The 22,229-nt window shown below is 32.4% G+C and overlaps 1 protein-coding gene across 1 annotated transcript; it reads left to right on the forward strand.

Moving 5' to 3' along the window:
* The first annotated feature begins 9,550 nt into the window (after window positions 1–9,550).
* LOC127706678 (glutamate receptor ionotropic, kainate glr-3-like) lies at window positions 9,551–15,394 on the forward strand. Its single transcript, XM_052211336.1, has 5 exons — window positions 9,551–9,679; window positions 11,320–11,629; window positions 12,306–12,523; window positions 13,150–13,415; window positions 15,146–15,394. The coding sequence occupies exons 1-5, from the start codon at window positions 9,551–9,553 to the stop codon at window positions 15,351–15,353; spliced, it is 1,131 nt and encodes a 376-aa protein (XP_052067296.1). The 3' UTR covers window positions 15,354–15,394.
* Window positions 15,395–22,229: the final 6,835 nt, after the last annotated feature.

Here is a 22,229-nt window from a genome sequence, read left to right on the forward strand (position 1 = left end):
AACTTGTTTATGTGTTCCATAGACTATCATAGGTGCCTGCAGGTCACATCACCATAGATTTGCACTATAGCCTATCATAGGAGCCTGCAGATCACACTGCTTATTTATCTGTACCATAGACTATAATAGGTGCCTGCAGGTCACACTGCTATTTATCTGTACCTTAGCCTATTATAGGTGCATGCAGGTAACATAATCATAGATCTGCACCATAGTCTATCATAGGTGCCTGTCGGTCACTTCACTACAGATCTGCACTATAGCCTATCATATGTGCCTGTAGGTCATACAAATTTTTCTGCACCATACCCTATAATGGGTCACACTGCTATTTATCTGTACCATGGCCTATTAAAGGTGTCTGCTGGTCACATCACCATATATCTGCACCAAAGCGTATCATAGGTGCCTGCTGGTCCCAGAGCGTTTTATCTGTACCATAGTCTATAGGTGACTGCAGGTCATACAACTTTTTATGTGTTCCATAGACTATCATAGATGCCTGCAAGTCACACTGATATTTATCTGTTCTATAATCTATCATAGGTGCCTGCAGGTCACATTACCATAGATCTGTACCATAGTCTATCATAGGTGCCTGCAGGTCACATTATCCTAGATCTGCACCATAGCCTTTCATAGGTGCCTGCAGGCCATACAACATTTTAACTGTACCATAGCATAGCATATGTGCCTACAGGTCACATCACCATAGATCTGTACCATAATCTATCATGGGTCTATCATAGGTGCCTGAAGGTCACTTCACTATAGATCTGCACCATAGCCTATCATAGGTGCCTACAGGTCACATCGCCATTTTTCAGTACCTAAGCTTTTCGCAGGAGCATGCCTTTCACACTGCTATTTATTTATACCATAGCCTATCATAGGTGCCTGTTGGTCACACAGCTTTTTTATTAACCATATTCCATCATAGGTGCCTGTAGGTTTTTTGTATGTACCATATCCAATCATAGGTGCATGTAGGTCACACCGCTATTTTAAGTACCATATCCTATCATAGTGCTACAGGTTTATTATTATATAGGTGCCTGCAGTTCACACCGCTTTTTATGTACCATATCCTATCATAAGTGCCTGCTGGTCACACTAAAATTTATCTCCAACATCATTGCCTTAAGGTAACACTTTTATTCATATGTAACATTATCCTTCTATAGCTACCTGCAGGTCACACTGATATGATCTGATATGTACCATAGCCTATCACATGAGCCTGCAGGTCACGTCACCATAGATCTGTATCATAGGTGCATGCAGGTCGTATCCTCATATATCTTTACCAGAGCCAATCATAAGAGCCTGCATATGTATATGTTACATAGCCTATAATCGGTGCCTGTTGGTCACACAGCTTTTTGTCTATACCATAGCCTATCATATTTGCCTGCATGTCACACTGATATTTATCTATACTTTTCCGCATTATAGGAGCCTGCAAATCCGTTCACTATATAGTTTGTATTGTAGATGCATGAAGGTTGAATCCTGTAATACGATATGGATAAATACAATCGTGACTGACAGGCACCTATGATAGGATAAAGAAAATAACAGGGTGACCTACAGACACCTATTATATGATATGGATCAATACCATGGTGACCTACAGGCACCTATGAAAGGATATGTAAAATAACAAGGTAACCTACAGGCACCTATAATATAATACCGGTATGGAAAATAACATGATGACCTACAGGCACCTATGGTAGGATATGTAAAATAACAAGGTGACCCACAGACACATATAATATATATGATATGGAAAATAACATGGTGACCTACAGGCACCTATGATAGGCTATGTAAAATAACAGGGTGACTTACAGGCCCCTATAATATGATACGGATAAATACCATGGTGACCTACAGGCACCTATTTATGATATGGAAAATAACAAGGTGACCTACGGGCATCTATTTATGATATGGAAAATAACGAGGTGACATACGGGCACCGTTGAAATGATATGGTAAACATCAAAATCAGTGTGACATACAGGCACATAGGATATGATATGGTACAGATCAATAACAGGTTGACCTACAGTCACTTTTGATAATTATGATAATATATGGTATTGACAATTGCAGTCACCTAGTAAGTGAAATTAACTATAGCATTATGACCTGCAGGCACTTATGGTACGGGTAAATAGCGGGATTACCTACAGGCACCTATGATAGGGTTTGGTAAATAACATAGCTCGAGTGAGGACATGTTGATATATGTACAATACTTTATTTATATCTAGTTTATCTTTATATTATACTTATCTAACAATACTGAACACATGTTTCATCGTATTGATCAGTGAATCCAAATACTCTTGTAGTGTCTTTGAATGTAACTCAGGCTATTAGTCTAACTACTTTTCTGATAGTTGTTTTATCTGGTACTGGCTAGTTTGACCTTATATTTTGACTATATGTACTGTGAATTGTGTCTATATAGTCAATGGTGTATAAGTCAGGCCATTAACTAAGTTGTTCTCTGCATTTAATTGCTTGTAAATAACATTTCTGAATAACAGTGATCTAACGACATTTTTTTAGAAATCACATTTATTCATCTTTCTGACAACATTTGAACACTTTAAACGATACCAATAGACGCGTATAAAAAATGATCGATTTGCTCTCTGCATAGGCTAACATCAAGAATTGAAAAGATTAATGGACGGAACAAACATATCATATTACATGACACATTAGTCAATAGACCACTCATTTATTTATCAGATACATTAATTGTTTGGTATTGATATTTATTCATTTAATATAGATCATTATTTATTATAAATGTATAATGTTGTAGGTTAAAAACTTAACCAGCTATAATGAAAATAACGAATTTAAATTATTAAGGATAAAATGAATTCAGTGAAAGTTTTTGATATCTTTCTATTATCTATATTCTTAAGATATGTATGTACGGATATATCAACAAATGAAAAAAATAAATGTAAGTATTTCTCTCTGCAAAATCATTATAAGTAGACCTTAATCCAGCATTTCTAGTGATGTAAATATAATATTATTATTGAGAGATATACACATTTCCCGACAGGATCTGTTTATCGAGGAGATTTTCTTTTTCAGTAATTGCACCTCTATTTAGTAATGGCAGTTCAAATTGTAACAGTTTGGCTAATAATCAGATCATGATGATTAGTAGAAATGATAGCCTGTTTTCTATTTTTACTAGATGTAAGTATTGTCTTAGTGATATGAAGTATAATAATGTACCATGTATGTCACTCGAAATAAGAGCTCAGATTAATACCCCCATTAGGCCAAGGGTGTGGGTAAGGATATGTTGCATCGAGCTATTTGGATCCTTTTGTTTGGCAGATTACACTTTTTATCAACAACTCTTTGCCAGCAAATCGGTATCAATTGATTTTTCAGCAAATGTTCAATTGCAATAGGCATTGTGCTTTTTCATCATCAATTCTAACTTTTGTGGTCAATATTACAAATATGTCGAATTAATATTATTATGATACAATGGGTTATTTCTTTTCTTGACTTGGAATTCCGCCATATAAATTCATCGATGCCTATTTAGCTATTGGTTGCGTGTTATTAGAATACCAACTGTACCTTTTTTTATATTACCAGTTTTTTTAATTGTTAATCTTTCAGTACAATGTATGTTGGGAAATATTAGATCACTGAACATCAACAACGTTCTAAACACCATAACTGAATACTACTCTTGCTGCTTTATAATTCGTCTAGAAATGAAAAATGATTATACAAACATAATCTTTAATGGTCCATGTAGTAATCCATTTTCTGTACAAATCAACAGTTTGCCTTCGTTCAACATGTCATCGCAAATAAACTCAACTGAAACTAATGTTATTGTTTCTGTCCTGAAGCATTCTGGGTGGAGGGAAATTGTTATATTACACGACAATACAACAGGTAAGTTAAGGTTAAAATATGATACTGAATTCCGTATGCACGAAAGGTACTTAATGTTCATCAGGTACGTTATAGACAAACCGTTTGTAGGGCATTGACATATAAAACGTCTGAACATATCAAAAAAAGAATTTAAAGAAAACAACACAACCAAAACCGCCATGGCTGGGCAACAAGTACGATAAATCACGGAAGGAAATGCAAGAAAAACGCATATAGAACCGGTCAAAAAAGAAGACGATATTTAGAGCATAAAGCAACAACATTCGTGTGCAACACCCACTGAAATAAACAAAATGTTCCCGAATCCAAAAAACAAAGGGCACAAAATTCTAGATTTGCGAACCGTCATCAACACCAAAGTTGTAAGGTGCACCGAACTCAGAGCCTGTTCTGTTGTTGACATCCGTTGTATCAGATTAGAAGTGTGTTATAGGTTGTATTGGATGGCATTTTTTTAATTTTTGTTATAAAAATGTCAAAATTCTTTAGTTATCTGTGCACAACCTTGTAGCAATTGTCAGGTAATCAGTCGATGTGAGGAATTCAACTTAAACCTCGAGGAATCGATCCTCATATAGATGTATAAGATTCTTGTGAATAAAAAAATACCGGGAACTAGATTTCTCGATCAAAGAAATATTTAAAATTCAATGACGCGTAGGTTCTACGTTACCAGCTGAAATCTTGAAATCTGTGTTATTTGAAAAAGGACCACAAATAAACTTTGATATCGATAAGTGGATATCAACTAGCAAATGAGACTTTTTAAGATCTAAAAATTTTTGTTTATCATAAAATTATTTAACGTATAGGATATAACAAAACCATAATATATTTAACGGAATTCATGTAAACATTTGAAAACTTCCAATAATGATATCTGAATATTAGACGCAAACGTCACAGCTGTAGAAATGCAATAACTTTAATATGTTTTGTTTCAGCACAAATCGTAACACAAGTAACAGACATATTATCACGTGCAGATGTGTTTCTTATGGTATACAACATTGACTTCTATACTGAATGTCAACTTACCGGAATATTATCCAACTTGAAAGTAGATATGTTGGACGGTGCTTTAAATGTTACTATGATATGTAATGTCAACTCGTCTATTACAGTACTCAAATCGGTAGTATATTAGTACATGATTTTTAGCTAGATATGACGTATAACGTACTTTTGAATGAGCGAAAACAATAGTTTAATAATGGTTAATCTCGTTAATTCATTTATGATACATAATTCAAGATTTAAAAAAAATTAAAAAATCTCACTAACTCCAATTGTTCCAAGACAAGATACGACGAGGGGGTGGGCATATCCTGAAATGTATGCATAGTCCGTCATGTGAATCTACACTAAGTTAAAATGCCACAAAAAAGGACAGCTACATTATCGTTAAGTTTACAAATCAGACGACCATTCTGTATGTAGTTAAAGATCTAAGTCCTCGAAATAATGGGAAAAAAGGGCAAAAGAACAAACGAGATATTTAAAACCCAAAAAGCTCAGAAACAGCTACATTCATTTGAGTTATGCCCGTGTGTGTAGTGATGTCATTGATTTTAACGAACGTAATCAATGCATCACTGGTAAATTATTAAGTCAGGGATTTCGTTACCATAAATTACGTAAAACTTTTGCTAAGTTCATTCATATATACAAAGATTTGATTAGTAAATTTGGCTGTACCTGTAGAAAACTGATTAAAAACGGTATTTCACATCCTAAATTTTACGGTAATATTGTACTTCAAGCGCGGAAGAAATCACTATGTGATCCGTGTAAACTCATCGAACCTTTAAACAAACTTATTAGTAAAGGTTATCTTACCAATGTTGTAATTAGATCTTTGAATATTATAGTTTACATTGGCACTAATATCGATTTTGTCATCAGCAAATTAAAACATAACTAAATTTGTATTCTTTTTAACGGGATGTATAAAGACACACCCACGTTCATTTTGATCTATAAAGAGGTTAAACTCCTAACTATCCTACTGTCTGTCGATACATTTATTTTTGGCATTGCACAAGTCATGTCTTCTTTGACTGTCCATGACGTTAAAATACTAAATCCCTGGGATGTGTTTTAGTTGATTTTAGTCTCTGATGCATGATTTTTTATTATTAATTGTTTTGGCTTTTAACTACCTGTCAGTAACTGCGAGTACTCTCAAATCGTACTTTCTTGTTTATTTGACCTGTTGATACTAATTGTAATGCATTTTTGTTATTTAATGTTATTCAGGGTTATATCTGGTCTATATACCAGCTTTGATAAGTGTTTGGTATTACTATAAATTTTCACTTCGTACTATGAACATCAAAATTATTTATTTTGTAAAGATATTTCCTTTCTCTATTGGAACTGTACACGTATACCTAACCACAAAATTGTTTTCATTTACCTGTGTTTAAAGTAATTGCAAATGGCTTATTTTTTTGTTCGAGCATATTGTTTTTCTTAAATTGTTTAACATTTCATACCGATATAACATGTTACTTTTATTATTCTTCCCTTAGTTTATTTATTTTGTATTTACATTGTATCATAGGTCAAATTTATTTGTTCAATGTATGTTCACTGATGTTAATTTGTCCTTTGATTAAGTTAAGCTATTTCAGTTGATATTTTATAGTGTGTCTTTCTATGTTGTGATGTTACACTATTGTTTCAGAAAAAGGGTGAAGGTTTGGTACCATTAAAACGTTTAAACCCGCTGCATTTGTTTGTACCTGTCCTAAGTCAGGAATCTGATGTTCAGTAGTTGTCGTTTGTTGATGTGGTTCATAAGTGTTTCTCGTTTTGTCGTTTTTTATATAGATTAGACCGTTGGGATTCCCGTTTTAATGGTTTTAAACTAGTAATTTTTTGGGCCCTTTATAGCTTACTGTTCGGTGTGAGCCAATGCTCCGTGTTGAAGACCGTACTTTGACCTATAATGGTTTACTTTTATAAATTTTGACTTGGATGGAGAGTTGTCTCATTGGCACTCATACCACATCTTCTTATCTCTATACACAATGGCAACAACACAAAGACCACAAAAAGACGAACTAGTCTGCAATACACAACATAGAAAAATAAAGATATAACAATGCGAAGAACCCCATTACAAAAAGGGGTGAATGCCGCTGTTGCGGAAGGGTTAATATTCCCGCTATACATATTGTGCCCGTTGTTTTCTTCACATACAAATAAAAATCCGGTGAGAAGTCACATTTGGTCATGTCACAATCGAGAAATAGAGGACATTTCATATTAAAAATACAAATAACCATAAGTTGATATTACAAAGTTATACATTTGAATTCGCCAGCCGAGCTTATAGCCTTATCTTATATTTTTAATTATGCTGAGGAGTAGCTAACTACTATACCGTTAAAATAAAATAATAATGTTTCAATTTTAGGCTCGTGATTTTCATAACAAGTATGTAGAGGGACAGTTGCGAGTCCAGCACATATCAAAATGGATAATCTTTAGTGATTCAAATTTCAATCAAGAAGACCTGAATACTTTTCACCTTGATAACATTGTTTTTCTCAATTTAAAGTCAGAACAGCAGAAACATCAGGTAAAATTGAAAGTGAAAATTTACTAAACTGCAACAAATTACGTTTCTGATCTTATGTTTTTATATTTATACCATAATTTTTTTTTATTATGGTTTGCAGCTATTAAACACTTGCTGATACTAAGGGAGCTACCATTTGATTTTTATGGGGGGGCTAGGATGAAAAATTTTGTCCTGCATTTTTTTTTTTTAGTTGTAATCTCTGTCCTGCCTTTTTATTTTTCACTCTATTCGGTCCTGTCTTTTTTTTTTATTAGTTTATCCTGACTTTTTTTACATAAATTGTCATCCTGCCTTTTTTTTTTTTTTTGCCAAGTTGCTCATCCTGCCTTTTTTTCACTCAAAACTCCTGTCCTGCCTTTTTTTTCAAATTTCATCCTAGCCCCCCCCCCCCCCCCCCCCCCCCCCAAAAAATCAAATGGTAGCTCCCTAATATACACCTATGCCTTTATTTGAGACATTTTTTCATACAAAAATACAAATATCATGTAAAGTAATCGAAATTTGTTTTAATCATGTTACTAAACAACATTCTAAATATATAAGCATTACTTTGATGTAGGAAAGACGCCATATTATGTATCCTTTGTCTAAAATTCGACTTCTTCGACATCTATCACATTTTCTAAAAATTTGCTTGCTTCATTATTTCAATGTATTCTGAAAGGCTGTATTAATTTTTAAGGTAGTATTGTGTGAACGCACCATTCCTTATATGTTGCAAACTTTAATGTGGACAAAGTCTGGTCGAGAGTTGTCGAACATAGGCACCGTCAGCGACAAGGGAGAGGCATCTATATATGGACAGTTTTTTCCAAACACTAAAAATGGATTTAATGGACGCAAGTTACGTGTGACTACTCTTGAGGTAAATACGATTGTAGTGTTTGTTATGTTAAATATCGAACTGATTCATACACAATTATAAGACTTCGGTGATTATAAAATAAATATCTACGGTTTACTTTTTAACAAAACTGGCCTATAAGTGAAAAAGCAGATAAGTAAACTTAAATTTCAAAGTACGATGTAGTTCAGTAAGGTATATGGCTGATTGCTTATCAAAACAGTAAGGCGCTAAGTTAGTATGATGAAAATGATTGCGAAATGAATTGTGGTAAAACATCATGCGTATTAAGGACGGTAACATGTAAATTTCGTAACAAACTTTTTTTTTTTAAAGAGACAAGTTGTATCCGTTTTGTTGAGGCACTTGCTAATACGGGTACAATGTAATATAAGACTTTAAACTAGAGATTATTACACTTATGCGCCAATGCCATCAGCTAAGCGGAACAATAGCAACGACCGGTTGTAGTTTTCTGATTTGAGTTAGGTGTACGTAGTTTCAATGATCTTTCTTAATTAACTTGAGACATAATAAGTGTACAAGTAGGAAATCTTTTTATTTCATAATAACTTGCAGTGGGGTGCAATGACAATTATTCAAGAGGATGGAAATTTCACTGGGTTGTGTTTTGACATACTTAACGAGATAGCAAGACGGCTTAATTTTACGTAAGTATATTTACATTTTTATTTAAAAAGTGTTACCATGAGATTTGTTGTTACTATTCCTTCATCAAACGACTTCTACATGCTAAACAATCTGCATTCAGAGACGATTTCCAAACCAGTTTTAAGAATTCCGAGTAAATTGGAAAAAAAATAGCGCATGAATATACTTTTGCCTCAATTATTTCACAAAGCTGTGTTCAATACATGAGTAAATATAATCACAAATTCCAAGTTTCCAGTCTTATAATTTGGTACGTTAGACGTGCGTTTTGCGCACCACAGAATAACAACAGAACCAAATATCAAAACAGGATATCGAACATTAGAGTTCGGACGACAATGCAACTAACTCGTGTAATCAAGTTCACCTTGCCTTTAAATTTGTTTGTATTTTTATATTCGATCCCCAGCGCATCGTAACACAAGGCAACATGACAATATCCTCTCCAGGCACTTGTGATTATTTGAGAAAACATAGACATGAAAATTCATGAAAATGTTAACTTTTATTTTACTAGATATTCAGTAACTATACCCCCAGATGGTGCATTTGGTGCTGAACTGCCAAATGGAACCTGGACAGGAATGGTTGGCATGATACAAAACGAGGTGTGTCAATTATCAAAAGAAATCAAACAATGTTTAAAGAACTTTTCTTTATCGAATGCAAATTTTAATTACACAGTGAAGGTTTATCAATAACTGATATTGGTATAGATTGTGGCCAGTGTTGTAAGGTCTAGCGCAGACTTTGAAGTTGTTTATGTTGGTCCATAACATATAGTTATCCAACCAGCAATTATACCACATTTCCTTATTTTTACATTACACATCTTCGTGAGAATAGACTAACTCATACAATACAAGTATCACAAATACCTATGATATCAGATTAGATTATATATGTTTAACTTCATAGTCATCGTCAAGGTATTTGGGTAACAGTGATATTGTTTTTCTGGCAGACTAGAATTTGCTTATTATATATGTATATTATTTTTGTATCTTTTGTTTACATAAAAGTAAGGAGATGTTGTATGATTGACAATGAGACAATTATCCACCAAAGTTTATATGAAGTGGATGTAGCTATAGGCAAACATAGGAAACAGTACGGTCTTCAACAATGTGAAAAAGCCATACCGTAGAGTAGACTATAAAAGGCTCTGACATGCAAAATGTGAAACAATTCAATTAAAAAACCTGAATTATAACAAAACAATTTACGGAAACCAAATATGACAGACATGAACCAACGACAACCACTGAACTACAGACTCGTGACTTGGGACAAGCACATAAAGAATATTGCGGGGTTAACGTGAGGGTACCAAAATTGCACCTATTTTGACAGTTTTTTCATCTACGTGTTTTTTATGATCCACATAAAAGTTACCATTCTGTGTTTATTTTGTAGACATATCATTATTTAATATATAGTTACACCAATATAATTTTGAGTCCGTATTGAATCATAGAAAAATGGACTTGAACCGACCTCCAAACGATCCATGATTCTATAATGAGGAGTACCCAAATTGCATCCATGCTTAAATACACATCCTTACAAATCGAATAACACACAGATGTTTTGTTCCATTTTTTCAAATATTTAAAACAATTTGACATTAGTCCATGCTTTATATTCATTTTTTTTTAAATGGATGCTTGCAACACATTGTATTTGCTCATTTTAAAAAGATTACTTTTTGTGAACGTCGCATGGCGACGTTTCCGTAAATTTTTCTTTTTCAGTGAATGGTTCATCGGTTGATATATACTGTGAACGTTTTGTGTATATTTATATATATTTACCTATGTCGAAAGACGTGTATAATGTCAAATCAGAAAATTACAAATTGTTAAGTCTCAAAGAAAACTTGTAAGATTTCCCTAGCTATTTTTGTTGAATAGGTGCAATTTAGGTACTCGGTGCAATTTGGGTACTGTGACGTTAAACATATTTGAAGGCGCAAATCCTCCCCTCACCTGGGACAGTGGTGTAACAGTACAACAAACTGTAAAATGTTTCATAAAAAAGGCAAAGAAACATATACGTACATTGTAACATATCGCCATTAACAACGATTATGGCAAATATTATGAAAGAACGAGCAGAGGTCGTGATTAAGATTTAATATCATGTTCTATATAGTGTATTTATTCAAAAATAATTTTAGTTGTATATAACCATCTTAGAGGCCACATATAAACAACATTTCACCGGATTATTTCTTATTAATTTTCAGCAAGCTGATCTTGTGGTTTCGTCATTAACAATAAATCCAGAGCGGGAGAAGGTTATTGATTTTACTTATCCATTTCTTTTTGACCACGTGACAGTAGTCTATGCCAAGCCAAGGGAGCGCAAATGGCGGACATTAATAAAACCGTTTGAGACAAATGTAATAGTTATGATTGGAGTGTCTCTTATTGTTATGTCATTTGTATATTGTCTAGAAGAAAGAAGGAACCCCTTATATCAAACAGTATCCAAAAGACAATCGCCAAGCTTGTACCATTCTTTCTTGTACATGTATGGAGCTCTGTTATCGCAAGGTAGTGCAAACAAATGTTTTCTTTGATAATGAATTCAATTTGCACTTTATTTTTGAATGACACGCGTAGACAAAGTTAAACGTGCTAATGCAGCAAACCACATGAAAAGAAGCCACCGTACTAAGGTACGCGATTCTTCTTCGAACCGACCATTTCTTTTTTTTCTCCTTCAATCAATCTGGTAGGCAAAGAAATAGCATAATTATATGAATTTTAAAGTTTTTCAATTGACCTGCCAGTTGGTGATGACGCTTCGACCATTGGTACTTCATAGCACATTGTCGCGAGAAAACTGAATAAAAGTGATGCTAAATAGAAAAGTTCGTGTACATATTTTGAAAGGTAAACCTAACCTAAAATCTAAATATGAGAGATAATAATTATAAAAACGGTACGATTATACATTTGTAAAAACAGCACACACGTTATTATTGGTGCTAATTGTTAATACTATATTTAATTGTTTTTGTTTTGGATTTTTGTTTGATCCTTATAAATACAGTATGAATAAAATCTGAAATCACCTATACAATCATATGCATAATGCTTCTTTTTCATGTACATGCATCTCAAAATTTTTAGAAGACATTGTGTTTATAACGTTTTATAATAATAACAGTACCAATTGTTCTGCACTAGATGCATCAGATATTCATTCACTGGAATATTTCAATAGGTGGAGAACCGCTGCCGGCATCTTTGGCTGGAAGGACTCTTGTTAGCTGTTGGTGGATATTCTGTATTGTATCAATAGCTGTATACAGTGGAAATCTTACAGCATCATTAACAATACACAAAACAAAACTTCCATTTACATCACTAGAGGAAATGGTCAATCAAAATGAGTATAAATGGGGAACTCTAGGGAGTAGTGTTTTTCAGACAGTTTTCGAGGTTAGTTTCAGTTAACGATTACTTTTTTAATGTACAACCCGTAAGAAGTTTTTCAATTATAAGCATGTGATCTTTAATGAGTTTTTCATTCAAGTGAAATATAAGTGTTGTATACTTAGTAAGTTAGTTGTTTGGTTAAAAATTATGTCTATGAGCTGATAGACAAAACTCTTTCAGCCAATCAGAGGACGTGTTACATCCAAAATAAAATTATTTTTAAGTAAACGAAGTACAATGCAAATCTCCATCTTTTATACTGGATCCCTAACCTTTACAAAGATCCTGATAAAGAACAATATATGGTCCTCGAGAGTTTCGACTAAACATCTTTCTGAAGTTCTTACCATCATTCTTTCTATTGCAGTAAAATATAGCCTTCAGTCCTATAGTGATGAGGTATGTTCTACCTCCAATTGGTACTTATTGTGCTAGCGCTGCCCTACTGACCTACTGTCTTGTCAGTCAATAACCCACGTGTCAGTGATTGCTTGCATCGCATATGTCCCAGTGATGTAGATAAAGGATATCTTGATTCTTTCCTCGATATTGAAACAGACGGACGACTTCAAACTAAAGTCTATGACAAACATCTTATTACATTTAAACATTACTCTTTTTTTTTGCAGGAATCTACAGTTCCTACATATGCTGCCATATGGAATGGCATAGTAGAATTTAACAAAAGCGATCCTAGTGTTTTGTCTAAGTCAGGCGAAGAACATTTGCAAAAATTGTACAACGGAAACTATGCCTTTATCATGGCTAAGCAGTATATCGACTTCGAAACAACAGGTCATTGTAATCTTGTACTTTTAAACGAACATCTGGCTCGCAACGAAGTTGCTTTTGCTTTGGCGAACAATTCCCCATGTGTCAGAATATTGTCTAATGCGTAAGTATTTACATTATTTAATGTTAACTCCTTAACTTTCCCAGAAGAAACCAGCATGTATGCGACCGGAAATGTGTAATTAAAAAACCACATTAAGGCTTGTGTGATATAGATTTAACATTAACATAATACAGTACTTCTTCTTACTATTAATACTGTGAACTCATTGCATTGTATCCTTACACCTTAACGCTCTGATGCATTCAGTTTCATATGATTTTTTCTGTTTTTTTCTATCTGGGTACATGCAGTATTTTTTTTTGTCAGCCGTAAAGAAACATTTGTTACAAACATAACTATTTTCTGTTAAAATGTTTTTTTAATTGTTCACAAATAACCCTTTACTGACTCCTCAAAAGGAGCGTTTATTTGCCAATTAGTTTGATTTGTTAGGGTTTTTTTTCAGACAGACAGCTAGATACCATAAACATACTATGTATACACAGGCCAGAGTCTGAGCTTGATTTGCTATATGATATAAAAACTAAACTGACGAAAAAAGGTCATTTATTCAAAATCATAAAATGCAAAAAAAAACATTTTGCAAATAAAACATTTGACATAAAAGTTCATATTTAATATGAAATAATAATACATAATTAATACGAAATTACATCAATTAATATCATATCAATTGAATAAATGACAAAGAATAGCAAAGGTGGGGAGAAAAATCTGCCCCACAAATAAACATATATACATATCTACTTCAAAAGATAACATTAAGGGAGGTATGTGGGTGGGAATTTTTAACAAATTGTTTGATAAGAATCACAAGTTAACACATCAAATGCTGATGATAAAAGGAAGTGACCACAACGCACTTACACGTGAACTCGTGCTGACCCCGCAAGATCATTGACCAATAAGAAAGATGCACTGGTCATAAGTAAAATTTCTCTGCACGTGAAAACATGTTATCTAATTTCAACAATTTATCGTTTGGTTAAGTAGGACACTCTGACCCTTTGACCAGACTATAGACATCATAAATTAACAGTATAAATAGCTCACTCTTTATTTAAGTCTTAGTAAAAAAACAATTAAAAATAGAATTATCTTCTCTGCTGTCTTAAATTATCTTATTCAGCTTAATTTTCAATTAGCAAATAAAATTGGTTATATGTAATATTTTCCTATCAAAATTTCTAATTTCAGTCGCTAAAAGATTCAGGGACTTAATAGTATTTTTGTTTACAATGCATGCATTAGCTCTAGTTTGCCTGTATATTATTACAAAGTTTGCACTGCTGTTATAGTTTGGTGAATGCAGACGCGCTTATGACTTTTTCTTGTTTGTTGTTCCTGAGTTATGGGACCTTTGTTTGTTATACATTCTAACCAATGTTAATACGCCTACTGATACTAGTATCCCTACAGATATATTTTACCAACTCATGATGAGATACCTACAAAGTGTTCCATTTTGTATTCAAAAACAATGTTACTATGCAATAGAAAGGCGAACCATATGATCTTGGCTTCACTCATCAGATCGACACGATGCAAAAAAAAAAACAACAACAACTAGCATAAAGACAAAAACTACAAAGTATCCTTCTGAGAGTACAGGTAGTTACTGAACGTTAGTTCAAAGCCAATAACAACAAATATATAAACATGATAACTTTTTAATACCATGTATACACCATAAATGTCGAATTCCTATTACACAATAATACTTATATGTGATTTATTTATGAAAACATATTTTCGTTTCTCCTTTTTAGGATTCTCTCACTACATGAATATGGGTTAATAGATAAATGGAAAGATTACAGATGGCCTCAGACGTTTTGTAATGATCAGAAAAGAATTGTTGTAAACAATATATCAGTAGAAGATATACAGAGCGCCTTTTATTTGATAGGGATTGGCGTTTGTCTTTCTTGTATATCTCTTTTATGTGAAAAAATTATGCATCTAAAATCAAGATAACAAACCAACAAACCAAAAGACATACATTATTTTGTACATTTAAATAACAAGTATTGGATGAATTTGTCTCTTGCTAGAGCATGTTCTTATAAATTTATTACAGTATACATAAAATTCTAAATGTGTGTTTAGGTCGACTTGCTTTTGGTAGCATGTCTAGAAACCATTTCTATGTTGTCTATGTGTGAACTTAGAAAAAGAACTCCAGAATTCAATAAGTCATTTGAATGATTAGGAACTGAACAAGAGTAAAGACAGATTTTAATATTTAAGACCTCCTGTGATAACATTTGACCCATAAAATGTGTATCTAAACAATATACCTGCAATACACAGGTAACCAATGTAGAACAAAACATGAAGTTGTTTTTCATTTACAACAACCATTGGGTTTTGAATCCAAACTTGGAACACACATTAATTTGGAGTAGACAAGTATGTGTTTTCCATAATTTATTGTGTTTTTGGAAGAGGAAGTCCAAAAGTAAAGCGTAGATACTTTTCTACAATGCTATTCCAATATAAAAATATGGATATTTATTATGATTTCCAATATGACAATTATCGGTAATAGACCAAGGTTGCCCAGTTTAGGAGTTTGGTTTAATAACCTATGATAAATTAGGAATTTTGTTAGATATATGCAAACCTTCAAAGTTTAAAAAAAACTCTGATACAACATATAATTGCAATTATGATTGTGAAAACTCCGAATGTCCTATTATTTGAAATTTTGTTTTTTTACGATATGTATATAACTACTTACTGCTGTAAATTCAGAAATTATTGTGTGCATTTATTATTGAGATTTTTGAAAAATGAAAAAAAATGCGAGATTAATTCTGACGATTTCGAGAAGAACTGTATACAGATACATGTTTTTGATATGAGAATGCGAGTTCTTCTTTTTGCGATACTCATACAGTGGAATTATTCATATTAATAAAAAAACTCGCAGTCATTTCTAAATTAACAGTAATTAAAAAAGAGGAGGACGATACCAAAGGGATATTCAAACTCATTAGTCGAAGACAAACTGACAACACCAGCGCAACAATAAACGACCGAAAGACAAGCAACAAAATATCACAAACAATATAGAAAACTAAATACTGCACAACACGAACTCCAAATAAGAAAACAGGGGTTGATCACAGGTGTTCCTGACTGTTAAGTAGATCATGGTCCAAAGGCATCCATCGTGTTGCGCATTTGAATACTTACCTGGTGATCAGTCTAATTCGGTATGTCACATTTGCCACATTTGCTGTCAATCTCCTACTGATATTGTCTATTTATTGGATTTTACAATTTATACAATCAATCTCAAGTTTATACATTCCCTTAATAGTTGATTTAATTTATTAAAATCAACTTATGTTCGCTTGATCTCAGTTTCTTCACTGGTTACACTTCCACTATGACGTAAAATCTTCTTGCATTCCTCTGATTATGCTGTTTCTACAGTCTCGTTCGGCGCGTCCCGAGATGAAAAATATCATAACACGACTGTCATGTAATTGAAAAGTGTATAGCAAACAAAACTTACTTATACACATGTTTTGTAGATTTTAGGAAAGCTTTTGATTCTGTAGTGCATGAAGCCTTGTTGTTAAAACTCCAAAACATTGGGATAGGGGGTTATTTTTATAATATTACTAAGAACATGTATAAAAATATTTTTGTACAAGTTAAATTAACACATAAACTTAAAGTTAACATTGGAGTTAGACAAGGGGATAACTTAAGTCCCAATCTTTTCAAGATTTGGGGAACTTGTACTTTTAATTTTTGGAAATGTCAAACAGACAGCCTCTTTAAAATTGAGAAAAAAATTAGTAAGTTTGATTGCGAGAACTTAAGTTTAATGTTCTATCAATACATTTTCGGGGTAAATAAAAAGTCATGTAATTTAGCTGTTATGGGAGAGCTAGGTCGTACTACATTGCATATTGACATTATTTGTTCTATTCTTAAATTTTTACAAAGAATTAATGGTTAAGAGGAGGATCATTTGTTAAAACAAGCCCTGGACACAAGTATGGACTCTCAAAAATGTAATAAGTCATCTTGGTATACTAATATTGTATATATGTTAAGATGTATTGGTGTTGATATGAAAAGTTTTGACATTGAAAAGGTTAAAAATATTTTGATTAGTAGATATAGGATTTACTGGAACAATACTATAGACGATAATGCAAATGTTAAAAAAGGAAAATTGCGTATTTATATTAAATTTAAAAACATCTTCAAAAGGGAAGCATATTTATGCCAAGTTAATAAATTTTAGTATCGAAAAAGCTTAACTCAATTTAGAATCAGTGTTCATCAGTTAGCTATTGAGAAAGGTCGATATAAAAAAAAATCGATAAAGATAAAAGATTTTGTGGGCAGTGTAAAAATATGCAGGATGAAGACGAGTTTCATTTTTTAATGGAATGCACTGCATACGCAAAAGTAAAGGAATTTTATTCCTAATGAATCATGCATTCAAGGTAAAAACTTCCCTTATATTTCCAAGTACGAACAGATGGTTTGGTTGATGTCTTGTGAGTCTAAAAATGTGAATATGTCAGTGTCAAGATTTATAACTACTTGTTTTGAAATAAAAGTAAATTTGCATTCAAGAACTTAATGTACATGTAGTAGTGATGTAGTTTATTTTTTATGTATTAGAGAGGGTTAATATTTCATTTTATTTATTTTCAAACACCATCTGGTATGGAGTATAGTTATTTAATCATTTATTTTTAATGTAATATATATATATATATAAAAATACTGTAAAATCAATACTATATATATATGTATATGCTCGGAAACAGGCCCTTTAATTGGATTCAATAAATATTCTTCTTATTCTTCTTGTATATAAATTAAATCCTAAAACACGAAACGGTATTTCGCAGAAAAACAAAAAGACATTCGATGAAAAATATATTGTGTTGACATGTGTATGCTACAAAGTTTTAAACCAAATAAAACCACTCAGTGCTTTCTGAGAAACACTTTTAGAATTGCATTTGAATGGATTTCCAGTTGTTACGGCCAGAATTACCTTTAAATTGTAGCCAACAAAAGACACAAATCAATAATAAAATTTAAAAAGATTTATTATACACAAGTTTACAAGATGTATTACACAAATATAAATGTCAACTTAACTGCCAAATATATGTCCATTCTTTTGTCTTTTCTTTATCCGGAATTCTTCTGGGGAATCCAAACAGAATATTACGTCCAATAGGTCACAATCTAGTATGATGTTGTTCGTAAATAAAATTGTCAGTCCAAATGAGAAAACTTCTGAAAATCCAATGTCTATGTCTGATCTGTGATTTCGGTATTTGTGTATATATAGTTGTCACGGAAATCTCTAGAACACTGTAGAAGGGAAACTCTAGAAAACCTTAGAACGGAAACTTATAGAACAATGTAGACGTTTAAATTATGCATCTTTTATTATGATCCTTCTGGAATCGTTATGTAAGTCAAATCATTCCGTCAGTATCTATGATTTTCCAGTGATTTCTAGCCTGCACAGTTATCAGATTATTTTGTAAACAACTATAAGGCCACACAAAACAAATTAGGCTTAGATAAACAAATATGATAGTTACAATATCATAACACAGTTACAAATCTCCATTGTATAACTCTTCTTTCTTTTCATGATTTGTTTTTTATGTTGGTTCCATTCAAATGCTTTACTGAAAATTGATGACGTCTTTTACACACACAAGATATCAGAATAACAAACATTAAAAATGCAATATAGAGCCACTTGTGTACTGAATACATTGAAACTAAACTAACATTTATGATTTTTACTTTAAGCTAGTATTTTGCTTGTCTGAAATTTTATTTTTGCAATGTTTAAATACAAGTGTATCATGTGTATATTGATGATTTAATGTTAAGTATTAAGTATTATATGCTAACTGCCAGCTATGCTCCTTGTGTATTTAATTACCTTTATGAACATGAGCTCTTAATCTTGAATAACTTTACTTTCCAAGATTTAGATATTTCAGTTTTACACAAGAAGCTCTACGCAAAAATGTACGACAAAAGGGACGATTTTTTCCCTATTGTTAATTGTCTTTTTTAGACGGTGGTGTTCCTTTGGCACTGTCTCACAGTGTTTGTGTATCCCACTCGTTCTGAAGTGACGTTTTGGATTTCAATGAGCGTAGTCTATAAATTACTGGTAAATTATTGAGTCAGGGATTTCGTTACCACAAATTACTTTAAACCTTTACTAAATTCTTCCATTGATACAAAGATTTGGTTTGCAAGTTTGGCTGTACCTGTAGAAGACTTATTTCAAACGGAATAGCACATCCTAAATTTTACGGTGATGTTGTTTACCGAGCCTGGAAATTAAGAGACGATCCGGACAAACTTATCAAACCTTTCAATACATTTATTCTAACAGGTTACCAATTCAATACTGTAGTAAAACCTTTGAATAGTGTTTTTTTTTTTTTTTACATAAGGAATTGCCTGTACCAAGTCAAAAATATGTCAGTTGTTTTCCATTCATTTGATGTGTTTAAGCTCTTGATATTGCCATTTGATAAGGCACTTTCCGATTTGAATTTTCCTTGGAGTTCGGTATTTTTGTTTACTTTTTGTTGGTGTAAATATTGATTTTGTTTTCAATGAATTAATACCATACTAAATATTATTGTTATCCACTTTCACGGTACTACAATCTGTCGACACCTATGTTTGGCATTGCACAATGTCATGTTTTTCTCTGACTGCTTATGACGTATTTACACTAAATCCATTGGATGTTGGATGTGTACTGATTGATATTTTAGTCTAAGATACACGATTTTTTAGTTGTTATTGGCTTTGAACTAGCTGTCAGTAACTTCGAGTACTCTCAGATCTTTACTTTGTTGTTAGGGATGTATGAATTCCCTGCCACGTCCGGACTATGTTTTTGTTAGATGTGTTTTCCCTGTAGTTTAGTGGTTGTCGTTGGTTCATGTTTGTCATATCTGTTTTTCGTAATTTTTTTTGTTATAAATTATGCCGTTAGTTTTCTCAATTAAATTGTTTTATAATTTTCATATCGGAGCATTTTATAAAAGTAATGGATTTTTCTCATTGTTAAAAGCCGTATGATTGCCTATAATTGCGTACATCCACTTCATTTGAAATTTGGTGAATAGTTGTCTCATTGGCTATCATACCACATCTCCTTATTTTTATATACGTATTCTATAGCAGCAAAAGGCAAAAATAATCAAAGGACATGTATTGAACAATATACATGTACGTGTACATTCGGGCTAAATAGGTTTTTACATCTATGTTTTCATTTTGTTTACTCTTGTATTTATATTTTACTTAATTTGTACTTTATCGAGAAAGGGTATACTACATACTGTATGTATGCAAAAATAACGGAACTATAAACAACTGTCAAAAAAAAGAGTGCTGTTTTGCTAGCGTTAAACCCAGGTTTAACCCACCGTTTTCTTCGAAAAATGTGTGCACTAAGTCAGGAATATGACAGTTATTTCCATTCGTTCTGTTGGTTGATGAAGTCTAACCGTTGATTTTGTCAGTCTTTATGGACTTCTTCTTTTTTTTTTAATTTACCTTTAGTATTTTAGTTATACCTTTGTCTAGTCAGTCTTCAACACTTAACAGGTGTCTTTACAATATGTCGAGCTCTATATCGTGAAATGTGAAATGTTTGAAACAAATTAATATCAGCAATCAAGGATCTGCCAGTAACATCAGTGTCAGCATTTATTTTAGGTTATTGGAAAACTCAGTATGTTTTGGGGGTAGCTTAGTATTGCAATGTACTCAAATAATGACGACCTTATCTACATAAACTGTTAAAATTAAGAATTAAGACCATACCAAGGGACAATCACATCTTTATTACAAATTAAAGAAAAAAGACAAAGAAATGCACAACACGAACCCGAACGAAAATCAGTTTTCACTCAAATGCCCCGGAAGGTTAAGCAGTTCTTTAGCCATTTAATTGTGAGTAAGTCTAGATATGAAGTAGGTTTTTTTGTGAATCATATTCAAAACTTTTTAATAGGCCCGTTAGACTCGCTTTAAGTTTGTTTTTTTTTTTTTTTTTTTTTTTTTTTGTTTTTTTTTTTTTTTTTAGTAGCATTGTAACAGGGACTTGTAACAGTCATTATGTATCCAATCTTTAATAAACTCGTCAAAATGAAGTACGTAGTTGAAAAGAGCATTTAAACGACTAAGGATAAATCATTATGTAAGTTTTTCTATAGAGCATTTTTATGAACTTCTGATGAGATACAAGCTGAATATTTTATTTCATACTCGCAAAAAAGTGGGCTGATCATGCGGTGTTATCTCTGTTGCTTATATATTTTTGGTATTCCTATTCAATTTCAACGAGTATATGAGAGGACATTACATATATCATATAAATAGCGACAATTTATGTTCAAAGATAATTCTAGTTCTTTTTTATTCGTCTTTGGAAGTATCTGTAATATATACGTAGTGCCAATTGCCCTTGCAATTATAAGCAATTATTTCACCAGACTCAAGCTAGCGACCAATTCTAGTGACTAATCAAGCTAGCGGCCAATTCTAGCGACTTTTCTCAGAAGTGCCAGTCTTTGACGTTCATCAATTTTCCCTTCCATTCATTATATCATAGATTCAAATGTGTACTTAAAGGTTTTAATAACATGTTGCTGTATTTTTAAATATGTGATCAACTTATAAATGCCTTAAGGTTGCTCAAAATATAAATTATGAAGATTTTGCTAAATTTCGAGTTTGTTTTTTTAACATGAATAAGAAGGACATCACTAACAAGAATTAAATTCTGTGGAATGTAGAGCTATAAAT

The sequence above is a fragment of the Mytilus californianus genome, unplaced genomic scaffold, assembly GCF_021869535.1.
Source record: "Mytilus californianus isolate M0D057914Y unplaced genomic scaffold, xbMytCali1.0.p SCAF_6, whole genome shotgun sequence".
Taxonomy (NCBI): Eukaryota; Metazoa; Mollusca; class Bivalvia; order Mytilida; family Mytilidae; genus Mytilus; species Mytilus californianus.

Coding starts and splice junctions, on each gene's coding strand:
- LOC127706678 (XM_052211336.1), top strand. CDS start 9,551: ATGAAAATTCATGAAAATGTTAACTTTTATTTTACTAGATATTCAGTA. Junction 11,630..12,305: donor TGGAGCTCTGTTATCGCAAG/GTAGTGCAAACA, acceptor ATATTTCAATAG/GTGGAGAACCGCTGCCGGCA. Junction 12,524..13,149: donor TTTTTCAGACAGTTTTCGAG/GTTAGTTTCAGT, acceptor TTTTTTTTGCAG/GAATCTACAGTTCCTACATA.